The following is a 27,299-nucleotide window of genomic DNA, read 5'->3' as shown; positions in this document are numbered from 1 at the left end:
TTTCTGAACAACACAGGCACTCTAATATCGTATGGATTACATGAAGTGCATAACACTGTTCGTCCAAGTATAAGGGGCACTCAAATGAAAGTAAGACACATGGAATAAAATAAATAAATTCATTATTCTTTCAAAAGTAGCCTGCAAATGTTAATACAATTATCCCACTGTGGGACAAGAAGGTCATTGCTTTCATAGAAAAACGTTTGCGGTTGCCCAATGAACCAGTGTTGTATCCTGGCGTGCACCTTTTCGTCTGAAGCAAATCGACGGCCACGAATTCTTCTTCAGGGCTCCAAATATATGGAAATCGCATGGGGAGAGACCAGAGCTGCGTGGAGGATATGTAAGGACTTCTCAGTGGAACTCCTGCAACGTAGGTGAAACAAAACAGGCAGCTTTTAGGTCCGCTCCTATGTAGAAAACACGGTTTTCAATTTGAAATACGTCTTTCTAATTTGCTCTCTTCCACAAACATTCTTAAAGGAAGTATTGAAATTTTCCACCTCAACTGTTTCTGACATGAATTTAATGTATTATATCATACACGATTAGCCAATTTTTGCCTTACAGGCCATTTTCAAGGACACTCCTTACTCGTGGGGCAGCATCTTGATCATTTTCTTCATGCTGGGCAACACAGCTTTACATTTGTTGAAGGACATTTTGATGTTTTCCTTTGTTTCTTGCACAAGATATGAAAGGCTTATTTCAGTAGTGGTTGTTGTTGTTGTTGTAGTCTTCAGTCCTGAGACTGGTTTGATGCTGCTCTCCATGCTACTCTATCCTGTAAAAGTTTCTTCATCTCCCAGTACTTACTGCAACCTACATCCTTCTGAATCTGCTTAGTGTATTCATCTCTTGGTCTCCCTCTACGATTTTTACCCCCCACGTTGCCCTCCAATGCTAAATTTGTGATCCCTTGATGCCTCAGAACATGTCCCACCAACCGGTCACTACCTGAATAATTTCTTTTATCTCATCATACATTTCATCAATTTATTTATCATCTGCAGAGCTAGTTGGCATATAAACTTGTACTACTGTAGTAGGTGTGGGCTTCGTGTCTATCGTGACCACAATAATGCGTTCACTATGCTGTTTGTAGTAGATTACCCGCACTCCTATTTTTTTTATTCATTATTAAACGTACTCCTCCATTACCCCTATTTGATTTTGTATTATAACCATGTATTCACCTGACCAAAAGTCTTGTTCCTCCTGCCACCGAACTTCACTAATTCCCACCATATCTAACTTTAACCTATCCATTTTCCTTTTTAAATTTTCTAACCTACCTGCCCGATTAAGGGATCTGACATTCAACACTCCGATCCGTAGAACGCCAGTTTTCTTTCTCCTGATAACGACGTCCTCTTGAGTAGTCCCCGCCTGGAGATCTGAATGGAGCACTATTTTACCTACGGAATATTTTACCTAAGAGAACGCCATCATCATTTAACGATACAGTAAAGCTGCATGCCCTCGGGAAAAATTACGGCTGTACTTTCCCCTTGCTTACAGCCGTTCTCCGTACCAGCAACAAGGCCGTTATGGTTATGGTTGCAAGGCCAGATCAGTCAATCATCCAGACTGTTGCCCCTGCAAGTACTGAAAAGGCTGTTGCCCCTCTTCAGGAACCACACGTTTGTCTAGCCTCTCAACAGATACCCCTCCGTTGTGGTTGCACCTACGGTACGGCCATCTGTATCGCTGAGGCACACAAACCTCCCCACCAACGACAAGGTCCATGGTTCATCCTTAGTGTATACATATCTTGGTCACCCTCTAAAATTTTTACCCTGCACACTGCCCTCCAGAGCTAAATTTGTGATTTCCTGATGCCTCAGAATGTGTCCTACCAACCGGTCCCTTCTTCTTTTCAAGTTGTGCCACAAACTCCTCTTCTCCACAATTCTATTCAATTCCTCCTCATTAGTTTTGTGATCTACCCATCTAATCTTCAGCATTCTTCTGTGGCACCACATTTCGAAAGCTTCTATTCTATTCTTGTCCAAACTATTTATTGTCTATGTTTCACTTCCATTCATGGCTACACTCCATACAAATACTTTCAGAAACGACTTCCTGACACTTGAATCTATATTCGATGTTAACAAATTTCTCTTCTTCAGAATTGCTTTCCTTGCCATTGCCAGTCTGCGTTTTACATCCTCTCTACTTCGACCATCACCACTTATTTTGCTCCCCAAATTGCGAAACTCCTTTACTACTTTGTCTCATTTGCTAATCTAATTCCCTCAGCATCACCCGCCTTAATTCGACTACAGTCCATTATCCTCGTTTTACTTTTGTTGATGTTCATCTTATATCCTCCTTTCCAGATACTGTCCATTCCGCTCAACTACTCTTCCAAGTCCTTTGCTGTCTCTGATAGAATTACAATGTCATCGGCGAACCTCAAAGTTTTTATTTCTTCTCCCTGGATTTTAATACCTACTCCGAATTTTTCTTTTGTTTCCTTTAGTACTTGCTCAATATACAGATTGAATAACATCGGGGAGAGGCTACAACCCTGTCTCACTCCCTTCCCAACCACTGCTTCCCTTTCATGTCCCTCGACTCTTATAACTGCCCTCTGCTTTCTGAACAAATTGTAAATAGCCTTTCGCTCCCTTTATTTTATCCCCGCCACCTTTAGAATGTGAAAGAGAGTACTCCAGTCAACATTGTGAAAAGCTTTCTCTAAGTCTACAAATGCTAGAAACGTCGGTTTGCCATTCCTTAATATTTCTTCTAAGATAAGTCGTAAGGTCAGTATTGCCTCACGTGTTACAACATTTCTACGGAATCCAAACTGATCTTCCCCGAGGTCGGCTACTACCAGTTTTCCATTCGTCTGTAAAGTATTCGCGTTAGTATTTTGCAGCAGTGACTTATTGAACTGATAGTACGATAATTTTCACATCTGTCAATACCTGCTTTCTTTGAGATTGGAATTACTCGTCTTCTATTCTTCGTGAAGTCTGAGGGTATTTCACCTGTCCCATACATCTTACTCACCAGTAGTAGAGTTTTGTGAGGACTGGCTCTCCCAAGGCTGTCTGTAGTTCTAATGGAATGTTGTCTACTCCCGGGGACTTGTTTCGACTCAGGTATTTCCTTGCTCTGTCAAACTCTTCACGCAGTATCGCACCTCCCATTTCATCTTCATATACATCGTCTTCCATTTCCATAATATTGTCCTCAAGTACATCGCCCTTGTATAGACCGTCTATATACTCCTTACACCTTTGTGCTTTCCCTTCTTTGCTTAGAAATGGGTTTCTATCTGAGCTGTTGATATTCATACAAGTGGCTCTCTTTTCTCCAAAGGTCTCTTTAATTCTCCTGTAGGGAGTATCTATCTTGCCCCTAGTGCAGAAAGCCTCTACATCCTTACATTTTTCCGCTAGCCATCCCCGTTTAGCTATTTTGCACTTCCTGTCGATGTCATTTGTGAGATGTTTGTATTCCTTTTTGCCTACTTCATTTACTGCATTTTATATTTTCTCCTTTCATCAATTAATTTCAATATTTCTTCTGTTACCCAAGGATTTCTACTAGCCCTCGTCTTTGTACCTACTTGATCCTCTGCTGCCTTCACTACTTCATCGCTCAGAGCTACCCATTCTTCTTCTACTGTATTTCTTTCCCCCATTTCTGTCCACTGTTCCCTTATGCTGTCCCTGAAACTCGGTACAACCTCTGGTCCTTTCAGTTTATCCAGGTCCCATCTCCTTAAATTCCCACCTTTTTGCAGTTTCTTCAGTTTTAATCTACAGTTCATAACCAATAGCTTGTGGTCAGAGTCCACATTTGCCCTGGAAATGTCTTACAATTTAAAACCTGGTTCCTAAATCTCTGTCTTGCCATTATGTAATCTATCTGATACCTTCTAGTATCTCCAGGATTTTTCCATGTATACAACCTTCTTTTATGATTCTTGAACCAAGTGTTAGCTATGATTAAGTTATGCTCTGTGCAAAATATTACCAGACGGCTTCCTCTTTCATTTCTTACCCCCAATCCACACTCACCTACTATGTTTCCTTCTCTCCCTTTTCCTACTCTCGAATTCCAGTCACCCATGACTATTAAGTTTTCGTCTCCCTTCACCACCTGAAAAATTTCTTTTATCTCATCATGCATTTTATCAATCTCTTCATCATCTGCAGAGCTAGTTGGCATATAAACTTGTACTACTGTAGTATGCATGGGCATCGTGTCTATCTTGACCACAATAATGCGTTCACTATGCTGCTGGTAGTAGCTTACTCGCACTCCTATTTTTTTATTCATTATTAAACCTACTCCTGCATTACCCCTATTTGATTTTGTATTTATAAACCCGTATTCACCTAAGTCTTGTTCCTCCTGCCAACGTATTTCACTAATTCCCACTATATCTCACTTCAACCTATCCATTTCCCTTTTTAAATATTCTAACCTACCTGCCCGATTAAGGGATCTGACATTCCACACTCCGATCCGTAGAACGCCAGGTTTCTTTCTCGTGATAACGACGTCCTCTTGAGTAGTCCCTGCCCGGAGATCCGAATGGGGGACCATTTTACCTCCGGAATATTTTACCCAAGAGGACGCCATCATCATTTAACCATACAGTAAAGCTGCATACCCTCGGGAAAAATTACGGATGTAGTTTCCCCTTGCTTTCAGCCATTCACAGTACCAGCACAGCAAGGCCGTTTTGTTTAGTGTTACAAGGCCAGATCAGTCAATCATCCAGACTGTTGCCCCTGCAAGTACTGAAAAGGCTGTTGCCCCTCTTCAGGAACCACACGTTTGTCTGGCCTCTTAACAGATACCCCTCCATTGTGGTTGCACCTACGTTACGGCCATCTGTATCGCTGAGGCACGCATGCCTCCCCACCAACAGTAAGGTCCAATGTTCATGGGGGGGGGGGGGAGGGTACAAGTGGTGCAAGTCCATTTTTGTTCATTCTGAGATACAGACTCCTCAAGTTAAAAGAGAGCTGAAAAATATGCAGTTGAGATACCAGAAATATTCAAATATATGTATTCAAGTATATATATTCAAGTATATATATTTCTGGTATATGTATCTCAACTCAGATCTTTTAACAATAGGACTCTGTATCGCAGAATGAACAAAAATGGTCTTGTACCACTATTGAAATAAGCCCTTTATATGGTTATTTGAATTCTTCTCAAGAACAGCTGAGGTGGAAAACTTCAAAATGTATGGCTGTGGAACCCAACATGCAGAAAATTATCCATATATTAAGGTTATAACGTGTCTGTTTCTGGTGAGCAACTGCCGCTTATTTTCTGCTGCCTGGATTGAAATGTTTCTCTGCCGGAGGACTCTGAGGCGAGAGTGCCTTCTGAGCATTTGAAGCGGCGGCGCGGTCACCACACGGTTTTGAGGGGAAGCAAAGCGTTCTGCTTCGTACCGATTCCTTTTGAGCTACTTTGTAGTGAAAGCGTATTTTCGTTGCGTGTGATTTGGTCTGCTTTTGAACGCGTCTGCATTAAATTACACTGACAAGGTTGGAGAGTGGTAACTAAAGCAAACTTATGGTTTTGTATTCGTCCAGTGGTGCTGAGAATTGTAATAATATTTCCTATATACCGTCCGCAGAATACAGTGTAATGTGTTTCTTTATTTTAAGATCTGGCAAGCTGTATTGGAACGCTATGGTTGCTTAGGTAATGTCATCAAATGAGTAACAGAGTGACACTCGAGGTTACAATCAATGAGGGGCAGATTGCATTTTGTTTACGTGTGTTACGCACGATTCGTGATTGAATGTAGGAAGTCTGTATCCATTTTACCAAATGGTTTTGTTTCTTATGTGTTTTTGGTATCTGTGCTATGGACCAGGCCTTTCTGTTGTTGTGCTGGGAGCAAAACGTGAATCGTGCAACTGTAATCTGATTGTACTTTGTAAAATCGTTTTGTTTGTAGCATCCAGTAATAACTGTTAGATTAGTAGAAGGTCGCAGATCTTGATTTCTGTTTCGTTCCTTCCATGAAGTCAGCTAAATGATTTTCCGGTATGGTAGAGCTGATTAACTATGAGGATTTGTGTAAACGCCGGCTGTAAGAATAATTAGGGAAACGATTTTATGCCTTTAGTTCACTTATTACATCGACAATAATGCTTACTCATGTCGTACGAATTCTAAGTTATCTTAGTAACTATTTCGGATTGCAGTAGATAAGTTTGCTCCGCAAGTTTTAGAGCACAGGCTTTCACGTCGTCTGGTTTTGTTCCGTGACAGCCTTACGTTACTCACAAGCTGTAGTAGATCATTTCAGATGCATTGAGAATTTCCTTAGCGTTGCGTATGCGTATCTGTGATGTCATTTCCGAAGTTTTATTCATCTGTAAAATACACATCTTTAACTAGGGCAATTTCTAGTCCAAATTTAATATTAATTGCTATTATCAAAGTCACATCAAATAATTTATTTCTTATCAAGTAAATTTCTTTTCTATTACATGATTTCCGGTAAGGAGAAATGACAGTTGCATGAAATTCTTTATGTGGAGTATCGGAAGATGAAAGACATTCAGGCATTTACCTGAAGAACATGTTTCGAAGTATGCGTTTTCATTCAAAATTATGAATTCTTATAATTTCTTTACTTGACTCTATCGCTCTACAAGGGTCATCAAAAATGACAGACAGAACACGTATCACATTGACGTAAGGTATACGCCATGAGGACGCATGTCTCAAACAGTCATATTTTTATGTTAATGTTGTGTCGAAATTTTATTTGCTATTAGCTTGCAATGGCGGTAGTGTCAGTGTATTCATATTGTCAATTGCTATTAGAAACGGAAACCAAAAATTAACTGTAGGGTGTAACTTCGAAAAAAATCGATTTCCATACATTATGAAACAGTCGTACATAGAAATATGAGTAATATATAAGTACAGCTGCTTTGCGTGTCCACAACGCGCATTTGTCAACACCTCTATGACAGTCCTGACAAAACTCTACCATCTGGTGAGCAAGATGTACGAGACAGGCGAAATACCCTCAGACTTCAAGAAGAATATAATAATTCTAATTCCAAAGAACGCAGGTGTTGACAGATGCGAAAATTATCGAACTATCAGTTTAATAAATCACAGCTGCAAAATACTAATACGAATTATTTACAGGCGAATGGAAAAACTGATAGAAGCCGACCTCGGGGAAGATCAGTTTGGATTCCGTAGAAATATTGGAACACGTGAGGCAATACTGACCTTAAGACTTATCTTAGAAGAAAGATTAAGGAAAGGCAAACCGACGTTTCTAGCATTTGTGGACTTAGAGAAAGCTTTTGACAATGTTGACTGGAATAATCTGTTTCAAATTCTAAAGGTGGCGGGGGTAAAATACAGGGAGCGAAAGGCAATTTACTATTTGTACAGAAAGCAGAGGGCAGTTATAAGAGTCGCGGGACATGAAAGGGAAGCAGTGGTTGGGAAGGGAGTAAGACAGGGTTGTAGCCTATCCCCGATGTTATTCAATCTGTATATTGAGCAAGCACTAAAGGAAACAAAAGAAAAATTCGGAGTAGGTATTAAAATCCAGGGAGAAGAAATAAAAACTTTGAGGTTCGCCGATGACATTGTAATTCTGTCAGAGACAGCAAAGGACTAGGAAGAACAGTTGAATGGAATGGACAGTATCTGGAAAGGAGGATATAAGATGAACATCAACAAAAGTAAAACGAGGATAATGGACTGTAGTCGAATTAAGGCGGGTGATGCTGAGGGAATTAGAATAGGAAATGAGACACTTAAAGTAGTAAAGGAGTTTCGCTATCTGTGGAGCAAAATAAGTAATGATGGTCGAAGTAGAGAGGATATAAAATGTAGACTGGCAATAGCAAGGAAAGCGTTTCTGAAGAAGAGAATTATGTTAACATCGAGTATAGATTTAAGTGTCAGGAAGTCGTTTCTGAAAGTATTTGTATGGAGTGTAGCCATGAATGGAAGTGAAACATGGACGATAAATAGTTTAGACAAGAAGAGAACAGAAGCTTTCGAAATGTGGTGCTACAGAAGAATGCTGAAGATTAGGTGGGTAGATGACGTAACTAATGAGGAGGTATTGAATAAGATTGGGGAGAAGAGAAGTTTGTGGCACAACTTGACTAGAAGAAATGATCGGATGGTAGGGCATGTCCTGAGGCATCAAGGGATCACAAGTTTAGAATTGGAGGGCAGCGTGGATGGAAAAAATCGTAGAGGGAGACCAAGAGATGAATACACTAAGCAGATTAAGTAGGATGTAGGTTGCAGTAGGTACTGGGAGATGAAGGAGCTTGCCCTGGATAGATTCGCATGGAGAGCTGCATCCAACCAGTCTCAGAACTGAAGACCACAACAACAACAACTATGGCAACGTCTCTTCGTAGCTGCGTAGACGGCTATTGTTTTCGCCTACAGCCGTTTGCACTTCTCAGTTGAAAGCTGTCAAAAGCGCTGACAGGTATCAGGGATTTTCTTAAGTTAATTTGAAGACAGGATTGTCTTAGTAGTGAAGAAGGAATGTATTACAACTGCATGCTTGATGCGGAATTTGTCCATGCATCTCAGAGTTTATAACGTCATATATCTAGGCTTATGTGTCTTACAATAATGTATTTGTGGAGGTATATTCAGCGGCATGTGTGAATACTGTCTGTGAAATATGTTGTGATTAGGTTAGTAGCAGTTAAGAAATAAATTTAAACGTTATGCATGATGCCCCGGTTTTTGACAAATCTCAAAGTTTTGACGTGTGATCTCCTGCACTATGATGGATAGATTGTTGCCTGGCAGTAAGGGATATGTGTACCTAATTTGGTTGTAACCGGCCTAGCAGTTCAGCAGGAGATATTCAACATACATACGCATACATATGTACATACACCCATTTTTGTAATATATATGGGTTACCGAAAGCAGTTAATATATATAAATTCCAATTAGAATTTTATTGAATGAGGCAGATATTCTTTGCAAAATTCAAGCTAAACTTTAAATATAATGGGGGCAATTGATGCATGTGATTTTCTTGCAGATGCAAAGTATATAATTTCTCACAAGTGTACTACAAGGAGAGAACTGTAAACGAGAGAACATTCATTTGGATGATCATGCTGTTTAAACATGGAAGGATACGGTACATTTCAACTACATTGTTACAAGTAATCGTTACGATGCGCACCACGCGTGGTTTGTGGCTTTCTCATCTTGAAAGCCGGTTGAAAAGTTTGGACACTTTGGTATTGTAGGTAAAAGGATGACTGCCTTCCCATGACGCCTGATATATTCACTAGAAATCGGCCTTGGGGCCGAAGCATGTCGTGATAAACAAACACAAAATTGCATGTATATCGTACAGTTCTTCCAAAGATTTGTAAAGGGCCATATATGTGTGTCACTTTGAAGCGTAGTGGAGCATTCACTAAGATATTAACTGGCCTGCCATAATAACTAGCATCTTAATTTTAGATGTCGCCTGGCAGGTTAAGCACAATCCATCACTGGGCTGTTTTTCTCAGCGTAGTGCTGTGTGAAGCATAGAGAGAACCATTTGGTGTGTTCCTGGATTAAGATGAGAAGTTTGGTTTATTTTGCACATTTCCACTCAGTAACGTCTTACGGAATAATTTTCGGGAATAACACATCACTTAGGAAGCACTGATTGCACAAAGGCGAGGAGTAAGCACAGTATGTGGTGTTCATCCACAGACGCCATGTTGGAACCTCTTCAAGGAGCTAGGCGTTTTAGCTGGGTCCTCACAATACAGCCATTAGTTAATGAAATTCGTCATAAAAAATCCATCACAATTTGAGAAGAACAATGATGTCTGTATCCACAACATCAGAGAGCAGAATGACCATTACCCATTGTTAAAGAAGTTGAATATGCAGCAATAAGAATTATTGATCATTTACCCAATAACATTAAATGACTCACAGGTAGGGAAGCAAGTTTAAATCTAATTTAAAATCATTTTCCCAGGACAAATCCTTCTATTCCATTGACGAATGTCTACTTAAAAACCGGTGGTTAGTAAAAACAAAAAACAAAAAATTAAAAAGTGTAGTTGCAATACTAGAATAATAATGTGTTCATCAATGTTAACACTAATCATGTATACATAGCGTGTAAACTTACTCGTTCCACATCATTCTGATAAAAGTATCGTTCACATGATCTATGGAACATGTAACTAACTGACTAACGACCGGAAGACAGTGACAGATCAGTTGATAACGAGAGCATTGTACATGGGCAGTCCTCTTGTTTGAACTAATGACTTAAAAACTTATGTAACGAAAATGTAGTTCGTTTGAAAGTATATATCTGCTGTTCTGACAGACGCTGCAATCCCAGCGCCTACAATCGCGCGCACTCCGTTAAAGGAGGCATGTGGAGAGATGTCCACTCATCAATAGGCTACGCCATTTTTCTATCTTTTATAGCTGCTCTAGTGCTGTGTTACTGAACTGTGACTCAGCTATTTCTGTATATACCAACCCTTAAGAGATGTACTAGCAAACTAAAAAGAAAACAAATTACATATCTTTCATTATATATATATATATATATATATATATATATATATATATATATATATATATATATATATCACCTCAAAAGCATTATATATATATATATATATATAACACAGGATTTGCTGTACATAAATCAGTCACGGATAACATCATAGGCTTCAGTTCCATATCAGAACATTCTCTTTCAAATCAGGTAATAAAGCATACACAGTTATCAATGCTCATGCACCAACAAATGACCATAATAGAAAAAAGCCACAATAAGTTGAAGTCTTCTGAGAAGACATGGAAGAAGTAACCAAAAACATTCCAGAAAGACACGTGAAAATTTTAATGGGAGATTTTAACGCGCAATTAGGTAAAGAAAGAAACTACAAACAAATCACAGGTCCGCAGTCAGCACACGTTCGTACAAACAAAAATGGAGAACACCTCATAAAATATTGTAAAAATTTCAACCTCAAAGTTATGTCGACGCAATTTCAAAAGGTCAAGACGAAAACTTACAACATGGAAAGCACCCAACACCGTATGGGGAGAATTCCAGATTGATCATGTGGCCATTTCCACCAAATGTACGCGGGAAAAACATGTAAGGGATTTTTCGAGTCTGATCATCATTTACTACAACTTAAGATTAGGATAATCCCAAGACAGAAGACAACAGCACCAAACGAAACAGTCAGACCTGATCCGGAATACTTGAAGATAAATAAGGACAAAGTTGTTGAAGAGATTAATAGGCATTCAGCAGACACTTGGACAGACTTTGCGAAAACAGTTCAGAAGGCTGTGCGATGGGGGCAACCTTCTAGGAAACGAAAACATAGATGGTGGAACGCGAATTGTGATCTAGCCATTGCAAGAAGAACACAGGCATGGAAGAAATTCAGCAGTAACCGAACATGAGAAACATGGAAGGAATTTCACGAGATTCAGAAACAGTCAACAAAGGAAATCAGAATAGAAAAACGGGCATATGACGACAACAGGTTGAAAGAAATTGACGAAGATTTCAAGAGAAATAAAACTAGAAATTTGTACAGACCATTCAAAGAAAATATGAAGGGTTATCAAACTCCTAGCCTCTGCTTCCGAACAACAGATGGATCCCTCAAAACGAACACGAAAGATAATTGCAAAATCCTCAAAAAATATTTTGATGAGCTTCTGAATTGCAAGAAACACATAGAAAAATTAACCTTCCAAAAGGCCACAGCCAACCCAGATTCTAATCCACCCACAATAGAAGAGACAGAGAGAATCATCAAACAAATGAAAACTAACAGAGCAGCAGGAGAAGATGGTATTATTGCTGAGATCTGGGAGCTCAAAGATGAAATATCTCAGAAATTTGGGTCACAGAGAAGTTGGCAGAGGAATGGACATGGGCTTTGATCCATCCCCAACATAAAAAGGATGATAAATCAGATCCAAATAATTACAGAGGTATTTCTATAGCACCAGTCACATTCAAAATTCTCTAAAAGTTGTTATTAAACAGACTAGAAGCACAAGCAGATCCGCAAATAGGGGAATAGCAGGCAGGATTCAGGAGAGGGAGATCAGGCATAGAACAGGTCTGGAACATGAGAACACTTTTGAAAGTCAGACAGACAAGAAACACTGTAGTTACCTTTGTTGACTTTAAAAATGCATACGACTCCATAGGCCGACAAACGCTCTTCGACGTACTGGAAGAATATGGCATCGACAGAAAAACCAGGGCAATTATTCAACAGACGGTCACAGACACCACCTCGAAGATTAAGTTCATGGAAGAAATTTCAGAGCCCTTCCAGATACACACAGTGTCCGACAAGGAGATGGGCTTTCACCAATCCTGTATAACATAGTCTTAGACAAAATTGTCAAACAATGGGAAGAACAAGTTAAAGGAATAAGCTAGGAAGAACACGTGAAACAAGAACAATCATAAAATGTCTGGCATTTGCAGATGACATAGCCATACTTAGTAGTAACACACAGGAGGCAAAGGAAGCAATGGAACACCTACATGAAATAGCTGCCAAAACAGGCCTACAGATATCGTATGAGAAGGCTCAATACATGGAACGACAAACCAACTATGTACACATCATGCAAACGATGTATGGATCCATAAAAAGAGTCAAAAAATTTAAATATTTAGGGGAATACATACAAATAGGAGGATCAAACAAGGCATCGAACATAGAACGAACAGAAAGACTCCAGAAAGCATACAAACTCACATGGTCGCATTATAATAAAAAAAGCATATCGAGACAGCCCAAAATTAGACACTACAAAACCGTTGTATTACCGGAATCACTATATGCGTCAGAAACAACCACAATTGGAGTATCAGGCATTATAGAGACAGAAGAAATAGGACACAAAATTCTCAGGAAAATATTCTTACCAATACACAAATATGTTATATGGAAGAAAAGATCTGCAAATGAGCTATACCAACACACTGACAGACTCACAGACATGATCAGAAAACGCAGACTAAATTTCTACGGACACATACAGAGAATGGACAACACCAGACTTACAAAGAGAATCTTTGATGTAGTAAAACATTCAAGCCTTAAAAGAAATTGGTATCATGAAATAGAGGAAGACATAAGGTATCTGGAGATCAACAAACAAATGATAAAAGACAGAAAGGAATTCACGAATAAAATTAGGAATGCAAAATTTGTGGTAAATGACAAGAGGAAGACGGGAGCATTATGGACGGAACAAAGGAAACAAGAGCATAGTTAAAGGCTGAAGAGATTTTGGGAAGAGAAAAGGAAGAAAGGAAAGAAGTGAAAATTGTGTCATCATGAGTTCAAACACTGTCCGTAAGGGCAAAAATGATATGAATGAAGGAATGATCATACATAATTTAAGTGCTACCTACGTAACGTAACGTGAGTTGCAGTTTTATCTGAGTTCCGAACTGCACCTGTCTTTGGGCACCACCATGAAAGAGGGGTATATTTCGAGCTTTCGCTCCAAGTACAGCCAGTCTTTGAAATTAAGGGTGGTATTGTCCTTCGTCTTCCTACATTTCGCCAGCCCATAATATGATTCACCCCGAGGCTGACATCTACCACTGCTTCTGACAACGGAAAGTCCCTATCACACCCCTCTCAGATTTAGAACTAAGAGGGACCAGTGGACAGCCCGTTAAAAACCGAACACAGACCAAGCATGAAAACAAGAAGAAGTTGTATGGAACTGTGAAAAAAAAAGCAAAACTGAAAGAGTGAAAAGAAGTACATCGGTTAAAGGCGAAGAGCCACGTCCACATGGTTTAGTGGTCCCGGTGTTGGACTCAAGGAGGGCAAGTCGTGTTCAAAAGATCCAACGAGCCAATATCTTTTTTTTTCACAAAACTGAGAAATGTCTGTCCGGTCACTGACGTGTCTGTTCGCTGTATCCAAAGTTGTGTCGTGGTGCAACGTCCGTTTGCAACAGCGAGGTGTGAAGAAGGGGACCTATAATGAAAGCTGATTCTGCACAACTACTCAGTTAGCAGCCGAAAGGAAGTGGCTTTCGGATGGTAACCGCAAACCTTTGATGACAACGCGACAAGTCAACCGAATCCTTCACCAGAAGACACGTCTGGTGTCACACACACGGCATTAGTGAGAGTACATGTGTCATATGATAGGGATCTTTTATCGACGCACTTAACTTCTACGCCTGGTGAGTGAGTGAGATATAGCTCCTTGCCCGATTTAGGTATTCGTATGAATGTGAATGTGATCGCTACCAAAGAAATATTGGAAGCATAATTAGTTTGTGAGAAAAGCTGCACACGAATCAACGCAACAGTTTCACAATCATACAGCTTTCTCTGTGCTCTATCAGAACAAACGTTTATAACTTTTTTGAATTTGCGTTCCGTTTTGGAAGTTTTGGCTCTTGAATTCCTTTGTTGTAATATTGTTCATACTCGCTTATTTGTTGTTTTCTTTTCTGTGAAAAATCTATGTTGTATCTCGTCTGCTTGTACTATTCATAACATTTACTTGCGATGGTAATCTATTCATCCCAAATGACTCATATTCTATAACCAAATTTATAGTGTGTCAGTTACCAAGACTACAGAGAAAGAACAAACATTTCAATGACGGGACGGACAGTTCATAATTTTGTGAAAAAATTGGCAGGAAGAAGTTTTCTACAGACTTCGTCCGCTTTGCTGCCCAATACTGTAAAAACTTAACCACTGCCCTCTTCGCTCAACGTATTTATTCAGCCTGAAACGCTTACTGTTTTTGCTGTGCTTCTTTTTCACAGCTCAATTCACTTTCTTCCTGTTTTCATTCTTGATCTGTGTTCAGTTTTTGACAGGCTATTACTTATCCATCTTACCACTACATCTGAAGGGGCTGCAATTGGGTGTTTCCCTTGTAAGTATGACTTATTAAAACGATGTTTCGGCTCTACTTAACTTACGTGGTATTAGGATCATTACATTCTTCTTAAGGAATTATGCAGTATTAACTCTAAAAATGACTCAGGTCATCCGAGTAAGGCCAAAACAACAGAAAGCCGGTTTGCAATGGAGTATAAAATAAATAATAATCTAGAACATCAATACTATATATTTCAGTTTTTAATTGGTAGAAGTGGACAAAGTATACCTGTACTAGGTTTGTAGTTGTGGATGTTGTAGTTTAGCGTCAGTACGCCGGGAGCAGAGACATACATTGCTGGACTGGCAATACCGTGTACAGTTTCGGTGTTGTCACTGAAGTCAGCACTTTAAAATCGCAATTTTGCGGCGACCGCAAAGGACGAGTAAACAGCTGTTTATTTACTGATAAAATAGCCGTAAGAAAATACAACTACGTCACCTTTACAGTTTTGATTCAATGGTCAATACATGAGACGTGTTTGGCTGTGATTTTTCGTACTGAAGACCAAAGGTACAAGGAAAGGAACGAGTCTCAATGCAAGCATAACTAGAAACATCTCACAAACTTTTGCTTTTGTTCCGTGTGGAAGCCTTAATAATGATATTATATTTTATGTTATATGACATACTGACATTTTTTAAATAGTTTATGTGTATAAAATCAGGAGCTCAATAAATCTAGTATTAGCAGACGTGGCTTAATGATGTGTTTTTAACCAATTTTGATCAACTTTGGCTTTCCTTCAAATAGAACGCTCGTTACGAAAGTGCGCCTATAACTAGAATGCTCTATTTTTCGTTGACAGCAAGTGTCTTTATGTATTTGAGTGTTCAGTCTGTTATAAGCGTGTGCGTATGTAGCTTGATGTTTTTCTCATAACATGATTCTATCATGTATGTGTTAAACTCAAGTAGCACGTAAAAAGTTTTATGAACTGCAGAACTTGTTTACGCCACATCGTAAAGCTTAAGACGTCATTTCGTTTCAGAAAATCGTAGTACATCTACATCTACATCTACATCCATACTCCACAAGCCACCTGACGGTGTGTGGTGGAGAGGACCTTGAGTACCTCTATCGGTTCTCCCTTCTATTCCAGTCTCGTATTGTTCGTGGAAAGAAGGATTGTCGGTATGCCTCTGTGTGGGCTCTAATCTCTCTGATTTTAAAATTCTCATGGTCTTCTCGCGAGATATACGTAGGAGGGAGCAATATACTGCTTGACTCTTCGGTGAAGGTATGTTCTCGAAACTTCAACAAAAGCCTGTACCGAGCTACTGAGCGTCTCTCGTGCAGAGTCTTAAACTGGAGTTTATCTATCATCTCCGTAACGCTTTTGCGATTACTAAATGATCCTGTAACGAAGCGCGCTGCTCTCTGTTGGAACTTCTCTATCTCTTCTATCAACCCTATCTGGTGTGGATTCCACACTGCTGAGCAGTATTCAAGCAGTGGGCGAACAACTGTACTGTAACCTACTTCCTTTGTTTTCAGAATGAATTTTCTTAGGATTCTTCCAATGAATCTCAGCCTGGCATCTGCTTTACCGACGATCATTTTTATATGATCATTCCATTTTAAATCCCTCCTAATGTGTACTCCCAGATAATTTATGGAATTAACTGCTTCCAGTTGCTGACCTGCTATATTGTAGCTAAATGATAAAGGATCTCTCTTTCCATGTATTCGCAGCACATTACACTTGTCTACATTGAGATTCAATTACCATTCCCTGCACCATGCGTCAATTCGCTGCAGACCCTCCTGCATTTCAGTACAATTTTCCATTGTTACAACCTCTCGATATACCACAGCATCATCCGCAAAAAGCCTCAGTGAACTTCCGATGTCATCCACAAGGCACACCTGAAATCACTCTTACTTCGGTAGACTTCTCTCCATTGAGAATGACATGCTGCGTTCTGTCATCTAGGTACTCTTCAATCCAATCACACAATTGGTCTGATACTCCATATGCTCTTACTTTGTTCATTAGTAGTAGCGTAAACAAACTTTTGGTCGCTGCCGTTTTACTACACCAATCGTCAGGCTTCGGAAAAGATGTGCCTTTACTAGTCTAGTAACGTATGTCTGTCGGGAGAAACTCACCATGGTAAATGGGAGCTGCTCTTCGGAGGCGGGTGGCAGAGAACAGCTGGGTTCCCCCACCACTGCGGCGACACACAGTAACGGCACCAACACGAGTAGGGCAGCCATCTGCAGGCAAACAACAGGCGCACAGCGCAGATATTCACTGACTAACGACCGAGCACCAACCACGTGAAAACTGTATCATCGCAGTTATTCAATAAACAGTATATTGTACCTAATGCTTTTATGTATTTTGATTATAAACTAGGCGATTACCAATCGTAGTCGGTTACGTATTATATAGGGAAACGAATAAATTAGTCTAAAGTGTAAATGAAGTCCCATGCTTCTTGACAGAGCGTATGGGAACGACGCGGGAGACCCGCACCGCTGTACTATGCAAGGTCCTAACGGAGGTGGTTTGCCGTTGCCTTCCTCCGTGCGTAATGGGGATGAATGATGATGACGAAGACAACACAACAACACCTAGTCATCTCGGGGCAGGTGAAAATTCCTGACAAAAAAACATAAGAGCAATAGGTATACAAATTATAAAATGAAATCAACTATACATTTACTGTAATACTAAACTTGAACAGATAAAGTATTTTAGTTCCTGCTGCAAATTCAAGTCGCATTTATTCTTGTATTTGGAGGAGAATCGAAAATTCTTGAAGAAGCAACATAAGCTTGATGGTGGAAGAAACAAAGGAAGATCTCAAATCCATTACACAATACTTGTTATCTTACCACTGCAAATCATTGATTGTTATCCTGACTCGAGATCCAACGGGTAACTGAAGTCATTTTAAAATAATTGAGATCAACCTGAATGATTGATATGCTAAATATCACAACTATTTTGTCCTCCCTTTCCTCCTCTACTTTCGTCCTCACTCTTACGAGTGTTAGTGATGTCTTAGTCTCATTTGAACTCACTGTGGTTGAAGTTGCTCCAAACTTTGTAGCTTTGCACGTCGTTACTTGCAACCGCCAACATTCCACCTCCTCCAAGACTGTCACTAATCTGGATTATCATCGATCTGTTGGTGACCACAAAAATCCTGAATTCTGCATTTAGTTCGGTTTTGACCACTTGTACATGTGAATACATCACACTAATGTATAACCTCTTAGGGTGGTATATGTTTCTTAGCCGAGATATATCACCTAAGATACGATGATAGTGAATGATGTAATTAAAACCTTTAATGATGTAATTAATGTCACAAATATTGAAATGTACCTAGTACACTACATCAGTGTTTATATGAATCGATAATTTTTTTTCCTTACTATTTAATTCAACCACGAAATAACGCAAATTTGAGAGTAAACCTTCGAACGAACGCCATACAAATATTATCCTAATACCAGGTGGAAATAGGCTGGAATGGGAAATAGTTTGACACCTAATTAAGGGAGTTTAGTCCAGTTTATCATATAATAGAATCACAGCTCTATACTCGACAGTAATTTTAAGGTGCAGAGCTTTAGAGGCTGTCTAGGATTATGACGCATACTTGTGCAAAGGCACTCTCCTGATCAGGGAGGTTCAATTACTGGTGGTGGTACTAAGCTTCAAGCCGAACACTCTTTGCCAAACAAAGGGCAGGTGAAGTTTCTAATCAGCAGACATTAGCACAGAGTATGCGTTAAAGGTCCTTTTGCAATGTGTCAGGGAAAGAGTGCATGTGGCAAAATAGATGGTGATCCGTCAGGTTGATCGGAAACCTAGAATTGGGGAACTCTCGATACTGTTAGAATGAAGTTAGCTGTGTACACCACCGGATTCCGCCTTACAATTTGTTTAAAATCATGACCAAACACATGAATATTACCTCTTAGTAATACCAAAAGAGCCGGCCGCGGTGGTCTCGCGGTTAAGGCCCTCAGTCCGGAACCGCGCGACTGCTACGGTCGCAGGTTCGAATCCTGCCTCGGGCATGGATGTGTGTGATGTCCTTAGGTTAGTTAGGTTTAAGTAGTTCTAAGTTCTAGGGGACTGATGACCACAGTAGTTAAGTCCCATAGTGCTCAGAGCCATTTGAACCATTTTAATACCAAAAGCACCCGGTTAACGGTAGCAAGTGCGGATCGCACTGTCAACCAATCACTCACGAATTAAATGAGACTCTACGACCGACAGTTTCAGGTATCAAGACCTGTGCTATTTTCGGAGACTATCGGGGACTCGTCGATGAAATACCGTCTCTTGCACACTTCCGCGTTGGTTGATCGTAACAGAAAGAGCAACGCAGAGTGGTTTCACCTTTGCACTTCCCAGTCATAGCGTCAGCTCTGAAAGTAGTGTAAATATAATAAAATGTTAACAGAACCTTATTGTATATGATATTTTGCCGGCCAGAGTGGCCGAGCGGTTAAAGGCGCTACAGTGTGGAACCGCACGACCGCTACGGTCGCAGGTTCGAATCCTGCCTCGGGCATGGATGTGTGTGATGTCCTTAGGTTAGTTAGGTTTAAGTAGTTCTAAGTTCTAGGGGACTGATGACCACAGTAGTTAAGTCCCATAGTGCTCAGAGCCATTTGAACCATTTTAATACCAAAAGCACCCGGTTAACGGTAGCAAGTGCGGATCGCACTGTCAACCAATCACTCACGAATTAAATGAGACTCTACGACCGACAGTTTCAGGTATCAAGACCTGTGCTATTTTCGGAGACTATCGGGGACTCGTCGATGAAATACCGTCTCTTGCACACTTCCGCGTTGGTTGATCGTAACAGAAAGAGCAACGCAGAGTGGTTTCACCTTTGCACTTCCCAGTCATAGCGTCAGCTCTGAAAGTAGTGTAAATATAATAAAATGTTAACAGAACCTTATTGTATATGATATTTTGCCGGCCAGAGTGGCCGAGCGGTTAAAGGCGCTACAGTGTGGAACCGCACGACCGCTACGGTCGCAGGTTCGAATCCTGCCTCGGGCATGGATGTGTGTGATGTCCTTAGGTTAGTTAGGTTTAAGTAGTTCTAAGTTCTAGGGGACTTATGACCACGGCAGTTGAGTCCCATAGTGCTCAGAGCCATTTGAACCATATGATATTTTGTTATGTAATCGTGAGCAAGTTGAATCTTGAAAGGAAACACGCAGAGGACGAGGTGCCGAATTGACACAGCATTGTAAAGAAAAGTGTTGGTCATTTGTGTGGTACTTTGCCTTTTCTATATGGCCAGCTTCCGCAGCAACAGTGCAGACGCCGAGCGTTAGGCAAGAGACTGTGTGCTGTAGTGACTTCACTAGTGGCTATATTACACCATCTCTCACTATTTTCTAGTTCGAATTGGATCTTAGTATTTCCTCGTGACCCTGAAAAAGAGGATAACTAAACAACCTCCAGATTATTAGTAGCAAATCTTGTAGCAAGCACGGAAGCAGAAGGGATGGAGCTTTGATAGTATACCTACTCAGGTACGTATAATCTGAGGACACAATTCTTCAACATAAACGTTACCTCGCTATGACGCGTGAAAGTTTGTTCGTAAAATTTGTGACGAGCTGATGAGTTGTGACTTAGGGGATAAGCGGAATACATTCAGGTTTTAATCCTTAGACAGTTCACGAACTTTTTCGGTAATTTACGGCTTCCACGAACCTCTGCCAATGATCTGTATACGTGAAAAATGTAACTGCTCCATGGCTGGGAGTCCACGTTTGACTGTAGGTTTCCGCATAATAGCCTGGGTAAACAAGGTGAAACGTCGTAGTAAGGCAAGGGCATTCAATCGCCGTCAGGAGTGTTGAAATGTGTGTGAATTCCTAAGGGACAAAACTGCTGAGGTCATTGGTACCTAGACTTAAACTAATTTATACTAAGAACAACACACACACTCATGCCCGAGGGAGGATTCGGACCTCCGGCGGGAGCGGCCGTGCAGTCCGCGATATGGCGCTTTAAACCTCGCGGTCACACCGTGCAGCACGTCAACAGAAGCATTTCTGTTCTGTGTGTCGTGTCTGTTCTTTCGGAGATGTCCGAATCACCTAATAGTACCATATTATCACACATATAGTAATATACACGCTTTGACGGTATTTCATGACATTTTCAGCAGGATGCACGCTAGGTCGCCATGTTGCGGGGATAATGTTAATGATGGTAGGAATTACAATGGTGGACAGTAAAGTACTGTGCAACAAGTGTGAAATTTGGTTTGGAGGGAAGCGTGCTCGGATAGCCGAAGCAGTTGAGGCGCCCGATCGCGCAATGTGGGAAATCAGGGTTCGATTCCGAGTGCCACACAAATGTTCACTTGTCGGCGCTGAGTTATCACTGTGCCCTCATGTAGCTGACGTCTGAATTTCTCCTTCGCCACAAATATGAACAAGACTAATGGCAACTACAGTGTTCAGGGCAACCTTCGAAATGAAGAAAGAATTTTATGTAACAATTATTGTAAAGGAGCTTCTAATAGAATTCTTTGACACGGTAAAATTGACAATACTCCACCAAGCAATAACCTCTAGCCTTATTACAAGACAGTAGTGGCTCCAACATTTGCACTACTGAATCTTGTACATTTTAACTCCTTATACATTGACAGAAGCGGAACACTTAGACCCGGCAGCACCCAACTGCCTGTGGGAAACGCTGATTTAAGTTTCATCCTCATGCGAGCTTATTTTCAATACAGAAAAACGCCGTTCCAACACAGGAAGAATGATGTGAGTACATGGATGGCTGCTGAATGTGTCTAACGATACTGGAAATCTCCAGGCGGAGACTGCAACACAGCATGCTCAGAGAACGTGGTCGTGCAGCTAGTCACCATCTTCCGGACTTTGAGAAAGAATCATAGGCGAGTCACGGGAGAATCCCACTGCCAGATCACACAGACAGCTGGTTGTAATGCATCGACTGCATAAGGAGTGTCATGGGCCCTTTCACAAGGACCGCACCAAAAGTTCGGAGGACTGTTCGACTGGCTCTGACGAGCTGCTGAACGACAACCACCGAAATACTGGACGAGTTTTCAGACAGAGTGTCACCACGAACCTTTGGGAAAAAAATTGGTGGAAGCTGGGTGAAGATGTCGATTTGCCGTTCCAAATTTACTGCTGATCCCATACCTAAGACAACAGAGACTGGCATTGTGAAAAGGCACGGGTAACCGGCATTTTGCGTTGTCTCGCCTCTGTTTGTGATGGTCATATCGACGACATCTTATCTGTAGATGACTTGGTGAATGGTCAAAGGAAGTAGTGTTTCTGTAGGTCCACACGCCTTAAACTCATGGAACCATTGTGTGTGGGGTTACTGGATACGACAACAAGACTGATTTGATACCATTGTAGAATGCATGCTGAATGATCGTAATGGTAAATTCTAATGTCACATCCTATGCTGTATGCTGTATTCCAGCAGTATAAAGCTACACCCAGCACTGCTCTACATACTAGAAATGCAGTGCGAAATTTGCAGTTTCATTGTCTGACTGGCTCGGTTCTTTGATTCGATCAGCTTATAATATGTCTGTGATGCGACTAGAAGCTGTATTATGCTGACCTCCAGCCACCAGACTGTTTGAGCAGATATAGTATATGTTTCACTCTTGTCAAGAATTTCTCGAGACGCCATTTGGAGGCTGTTCGTTCTCACAACGAATACAAGAGTGTATTATGGCCTGTGGGGGTGCTACCTCCTAGTGATGTTAAGTATGGAAATCAGTTCTAGATAAAATTGAAAGATGACGAGTTACTCTCTCACCTATATTTCAAAATGGTTCAAATGGCTCTGAGCACTATGGGACTCAACATCTTAGGTCATAAGTCCCCTAGAACTTAGAACTACTTAAACCTAACTAACCTAAGGACATCACACACACCCATGCCCAAGGCTGGATTCGAACCTGCGACCGTAGCACGCTATTTTTCACATATGGAAAATTAATAAAGATTTTGTAACAATCTGATGCACCTTGAGCGAGACTCTAGAAAGTTAACAGCCTGAGCAGATGCTGATGGAGCCTGGGAGGGCACTAAAAGGTTGAGGTATTTTTATGGTTCCTACCTAGTAGAAACGGCATGTTGGGAGGTGAAATCAATCAGCGGTGAGCCTACCCCTTAGTAAATATTGCTGAACAGGCCCACAGCCTTACATGGCGGACACAGTAGCACCTCTTTGAAGCAAGCCTCCAGCAGAACAATGCAGTGATAGCTACTGCGGCGCCAGCAGTAGCCTGGGCTGAGAGCTACGGTCTGAAGAAATGTGCCAACACAGTGGAGTTGTAAACTGGGCATTGTGTGCAGAGCCACACGTAATAAAAATTCACAAGTTTTTGTGTTCACCAAAAGTGCAGATAGGCCTGTGAACCACTTCCATCGGCCACCTCGGTCGTATAGGAAAAATCAATCAATAACTTGTTTAGCATACTTTATGTCTATTTTGAAGACAAATAAATGTTGATGAAGGTTTCTCGGGTCTCCAGCCGGGTGGTAGCGTTGATATCTCGCGACGTTTCGGGAAGTGTCATACCACCCATCTTCAGGCGAAGTGTCGAGATTCGCGGAGAGCGGGCTGTTTATATGCGCGGTCACCCACTCCACTAGATCTCTGGTGGCTGTGGTGGACCAGCGGCGTGCGCGTGGTGGTGGGGGTGGTGGTCGCCCCCGGCGGCCGCGTTCGGTTCTCGGTGTAAGCATTCTGTTTGCGTCCGCGGCAGAGGACATTGACGGTCGTGCTCCCGACGGATTGCCGCTATCGCCGGGTTCCATGCTGCGCTGATTGGTATCCCTCGTCTCTGTTGACCAGATTCCCGTGAATCCTTATTTCTATGGATTGTTTGATTACGCTTTCCCAAAAGCCAGATGCTCGGCACAGTACCTTCGTGTTTTCGAAGTTGAAGGTGTGGTCTTCATTGATGCTGTGTTCCGCTATGGATGATTTTTCTGTGTGGCCTAGTCGCACACATCTGATATGTTCTTTGCAGCGTTTAGATATGCAGCGCTGTGTTTGCCCAATGTATTGCTTTCCGCATTCGCATGGTATACTGTATACTCCTGGTGTGTTAAGGTTCAGCGCGTCTTTGGCAGAACCTAGGAGCTCCCTCGTCTTCGGTGGTGGTCGGAGAATGGTTTTGATCTTGTATTTTCCCAGAAGTCGTGCAATTTTGGCCGAGAGCGGACCGATGTACGGAAGGAAAGCGAGTCGTTTATATTTTTCTTCTCCTTCATTATTTTCATCTGGGGTTCTCACTGCTTCTTTCTTTCTTTTAAGCGCCCTGTTAATCTGCGTTCTACTGTAGCCATTTTGTTAGAAGACTTCTCTCAGGTGTTGCATCTCAGATGGTAGGCTGTCTTTGTCGCAAACGGCGCGCGCCCTATGTACCAGGGTGGTCAGTACTGTTTGTCTTTGTGCTGGATGGTGGCAGCTTGTTGCTTGAAGGTATAGATCCGTATGTGTCTTCTTCCTATGTACTGCATGGCCTAGTGATGCATCGCCTTCCTCTTAATTAAAATATCAAGGAAGGGGAGGCATCCATTTTCTTCCATTTCCATTGTAAATTTTATGTTCGGATGGATGCTGTTGAGGTGTTCAAGAAACTCATCTAGTGCCTTTTTGCCATGTCCCCACACGACAAAAGTGTCGTCGACATAGCGGAAGAAGTGCTTCGGTTTCTGTCTGGCAGTTTGAAGGGCCACCTCCTCGAAATGTTCCATATAGAGGTTTGCAATCGCAGGAGCCAATGGGGAGCCCATCGCCACACCGTCAATCTGCTCGAAGAATTCCCCGTTGCACTCAAAGTACGTGGTTGTTAGTGCGTGTTCGAAGAGGCTGACTGTTTATGGTTCAAAGTGCTGGGTTAAAAGGGCCAAGGAGTCTTGAAGAGGCACTTTCGTGAAAAGCGACGTCACGTCGAAGCTCACGAGTTGGTCCTCCCTTTGCAGTCGCATGTCCCTGAGTATTTTTACGAATTCGGCTGAGTTTCTCACATGGTGGCTGCAGTGTCCCACAGGGGGTTTGAGCAGTGTCGCTAGGTATTTAGCAAGTTCGTAACTGAGAGAGTTGATGGAGTCCACAATCGGTCTCAGAGGTACCCCTTCCTTATGGATCTTGGGGGAGTCCACAGAGGCGTGGTATCGCTGGAGCTCTGAGGTTCAGTCGCTTCTTCATTTGCTCTGGTAAGTCCGATTTCTTCAGCAGAGCTATCGTCTTTCTACTCATCGTCGGGGCCGGCCGGTGTGGCTGTGCGGTTCTAGGCACTTCAGTCTGTAGCCGCGTGACCGCTACGGTCGCAGGTTCGAATCCTGCCTCGGGCGCGGATGTGTGTGAAGTCCTTAGGTCAGTTAGGTTTACGTAGTTCTAAGTTCTAGGGGACCGATGACCACAGATGTTAAGTCCCATAGTGCTCAGAGCCATCTGAACCATTTGAACCATCGTAGGGGTTGGATCCTTCTTCAGCCTCTTGTAGGCCTCGCCTTGTAGCAGAAGGTTTATTTTCAGTCGGTACTCGGCGTTACTTAACAGCACTGTAGCGTTCCCTTTGTCTGCTGGTAGGATCGTTATATCAGGGTCATCTCTAAGGGACCGGAGAGCTGCTCGTTCTTCCGCAGATATGTTATTTTTAGGCAATCGAGATCTGTCGATTATTCTGCAAGTTTCCCGTCTTACTTCTACGGCTTTCTCCTTTGGAAGCCCTCGTACTACTTCTTCCACGCCACTGATAATGTCTCGTTTCGGGATTGTTCTGGGGACGGGGGCGAAATTCAGTCCTTTTTTGAGAACTGCGATTGTGGCAGCGTCCAGTTCTTTTCCAGTCAAATTGACCACGGCTCTGGTATCATTCATCTCCTTTTTTGTCGTCTGGGTCCCGGCTAATCTGCCGAATTTTCCGAGTTGTTTGGATGTAGAGCCCCGTTTTTGCACCTCACTGTTGGAGTAAGTGCTGCAGTCGACCCATTCCCACAGATAGGCTGGTAATGTCCCTGACAATTGTGGGTGGCATGTGAGGAGGGTGTGCGCATTCCTATCAAGCTCCTTCCGAGTGAAATGAATGCGCTCCCTTAGTAAGGCCATGCCTGCTCTTCGTAATATCCGGTCGGTCTTCCTAGATTTTACTAGATGTCGAATCACCGCAAACCTTGGTAGCATGTTCTCGTCTCGACAGCGTTGCAGGAAAGCCAGTGTGCTGAGAAGTTTCACTTTCCTGGTGCGTTCTTTCTGTAGCCGTTTGAAGCTGCAGACTATTTCCTCCCCGTAGAGGTGTCGTATATGTGACTGTAGGCTTTCCCGGCGTAAACTATTGATGAAGGTTTCTCGGGTCTCCAGCCGGGTGGTAGCGTTGATATCTCGCGACGTTTCGGGAAGTGTCATACTACCCATCTTCCGGCGAAGTGTCGAGATTCGCGGAGAGCGGGCTATTTATATGCGCGGTCACCCCCCTCCACTAGACCTCGGGTGGCTGCGGTGGACCAGCGGCGTGCGCGCGGTGCTGGGGATGGTGGTCGCCCCCGACGGCCGCGTTCGGTTCTCGGTGTAAGCATTGCCGCTATCGCCGGGTTCCATGCTGCACTGAGTTGGTATCCCTCGTCTCTGTTGACCAGATTCTCGTGAATCCTTATTTCTATGGATTCTTTGATCACGCTTTCCCAAAAGCCAGATTCTTGGAACACACACCAGGAGTATACAGTATACCATGCGAATGCGGAAAGAAATACATTGGGTAAGCACAGCGCTGCATATCTAAACGCTGCAAAGAACATATCAGATGTGTGCGACTAGGCCACACAGAAAAATCAGCCATAGCGGAACACAGCAACAATGAAGAACACATCTTCAACTACGAAAACACGAAGGTACAGTGCCGAGCATCTGGCGATAGCGGCAATCCGTCGGGAGCACGCCCGTCAATGTCCTCTGCCGCGGACGCAAACAGAATGCTTACACCGAGAACCGAACGCGGCCGCCGTGGGCGACCACCATCCCCACCACCGCGCGCACGCCGCTGGTCCACCGCAGCCACCCGAGGTCTAGTGGAGGGTGGTGACCGCGCATGTAAATAGCCCGCTCTCCGCGAATCTCGACACTTCGCCGGAAGATGGGTAGTATGACACTTCCCGAAACGTCGCGAGATATCAACTCTACCACCCGGCTGGAGACCCGAGAAACCTTCATCAATAGTTTAGGCCGGGAAAGCCTACAATCACAAAATAAATGTTGTTACAACACTAAAATTATGCCATCACAATCAACCATTTATATAGTCCCACTAGGATTGCCTT

General features: G+C 42.2%; 1 protein-coding gene across 1 annotated transcript in view; it reads right to left on the bottom strand.

The window, feature by feature from the left end:
- Window positions 1–27,299, bottom strand: part of LOC126094796 (uncharacterized) — a 53,556-nt gene that overhangs the window by 9,988 nt on the left and 16,269 nt on the right. Inside the window, exon 2 of the mRNA XM_049909363.1 lies at window positions 17,079–17,186. Within this exon, the coding sequence (XP_049765320.1) occupies window positions 17,079–17,186 (108 nt within the window). The remainder of the gene's footprint in view (window positions 1–17,078; window positions 17,187–27,299) is intronic.

Source organism: Schistocerca cancellata, chromosome 8, assembly GCF_023864275.1.
Source record: "Schistocerca cancellata isolate TAMUIC-IGC-003103 chromosome 8, iqSchCanc2.1, whole genome shotgun sequence".
NCBI lineage: Eukaryota > Metazoa > Arthropoda > Insecta > Orthoptera > Acrididae > Schistocerca > Schistocerca cancellata.
Note: the sequence above shows the minus strand (reverse complement) of the source record. Positions and strands in the feature narration are given on the sequence as shown.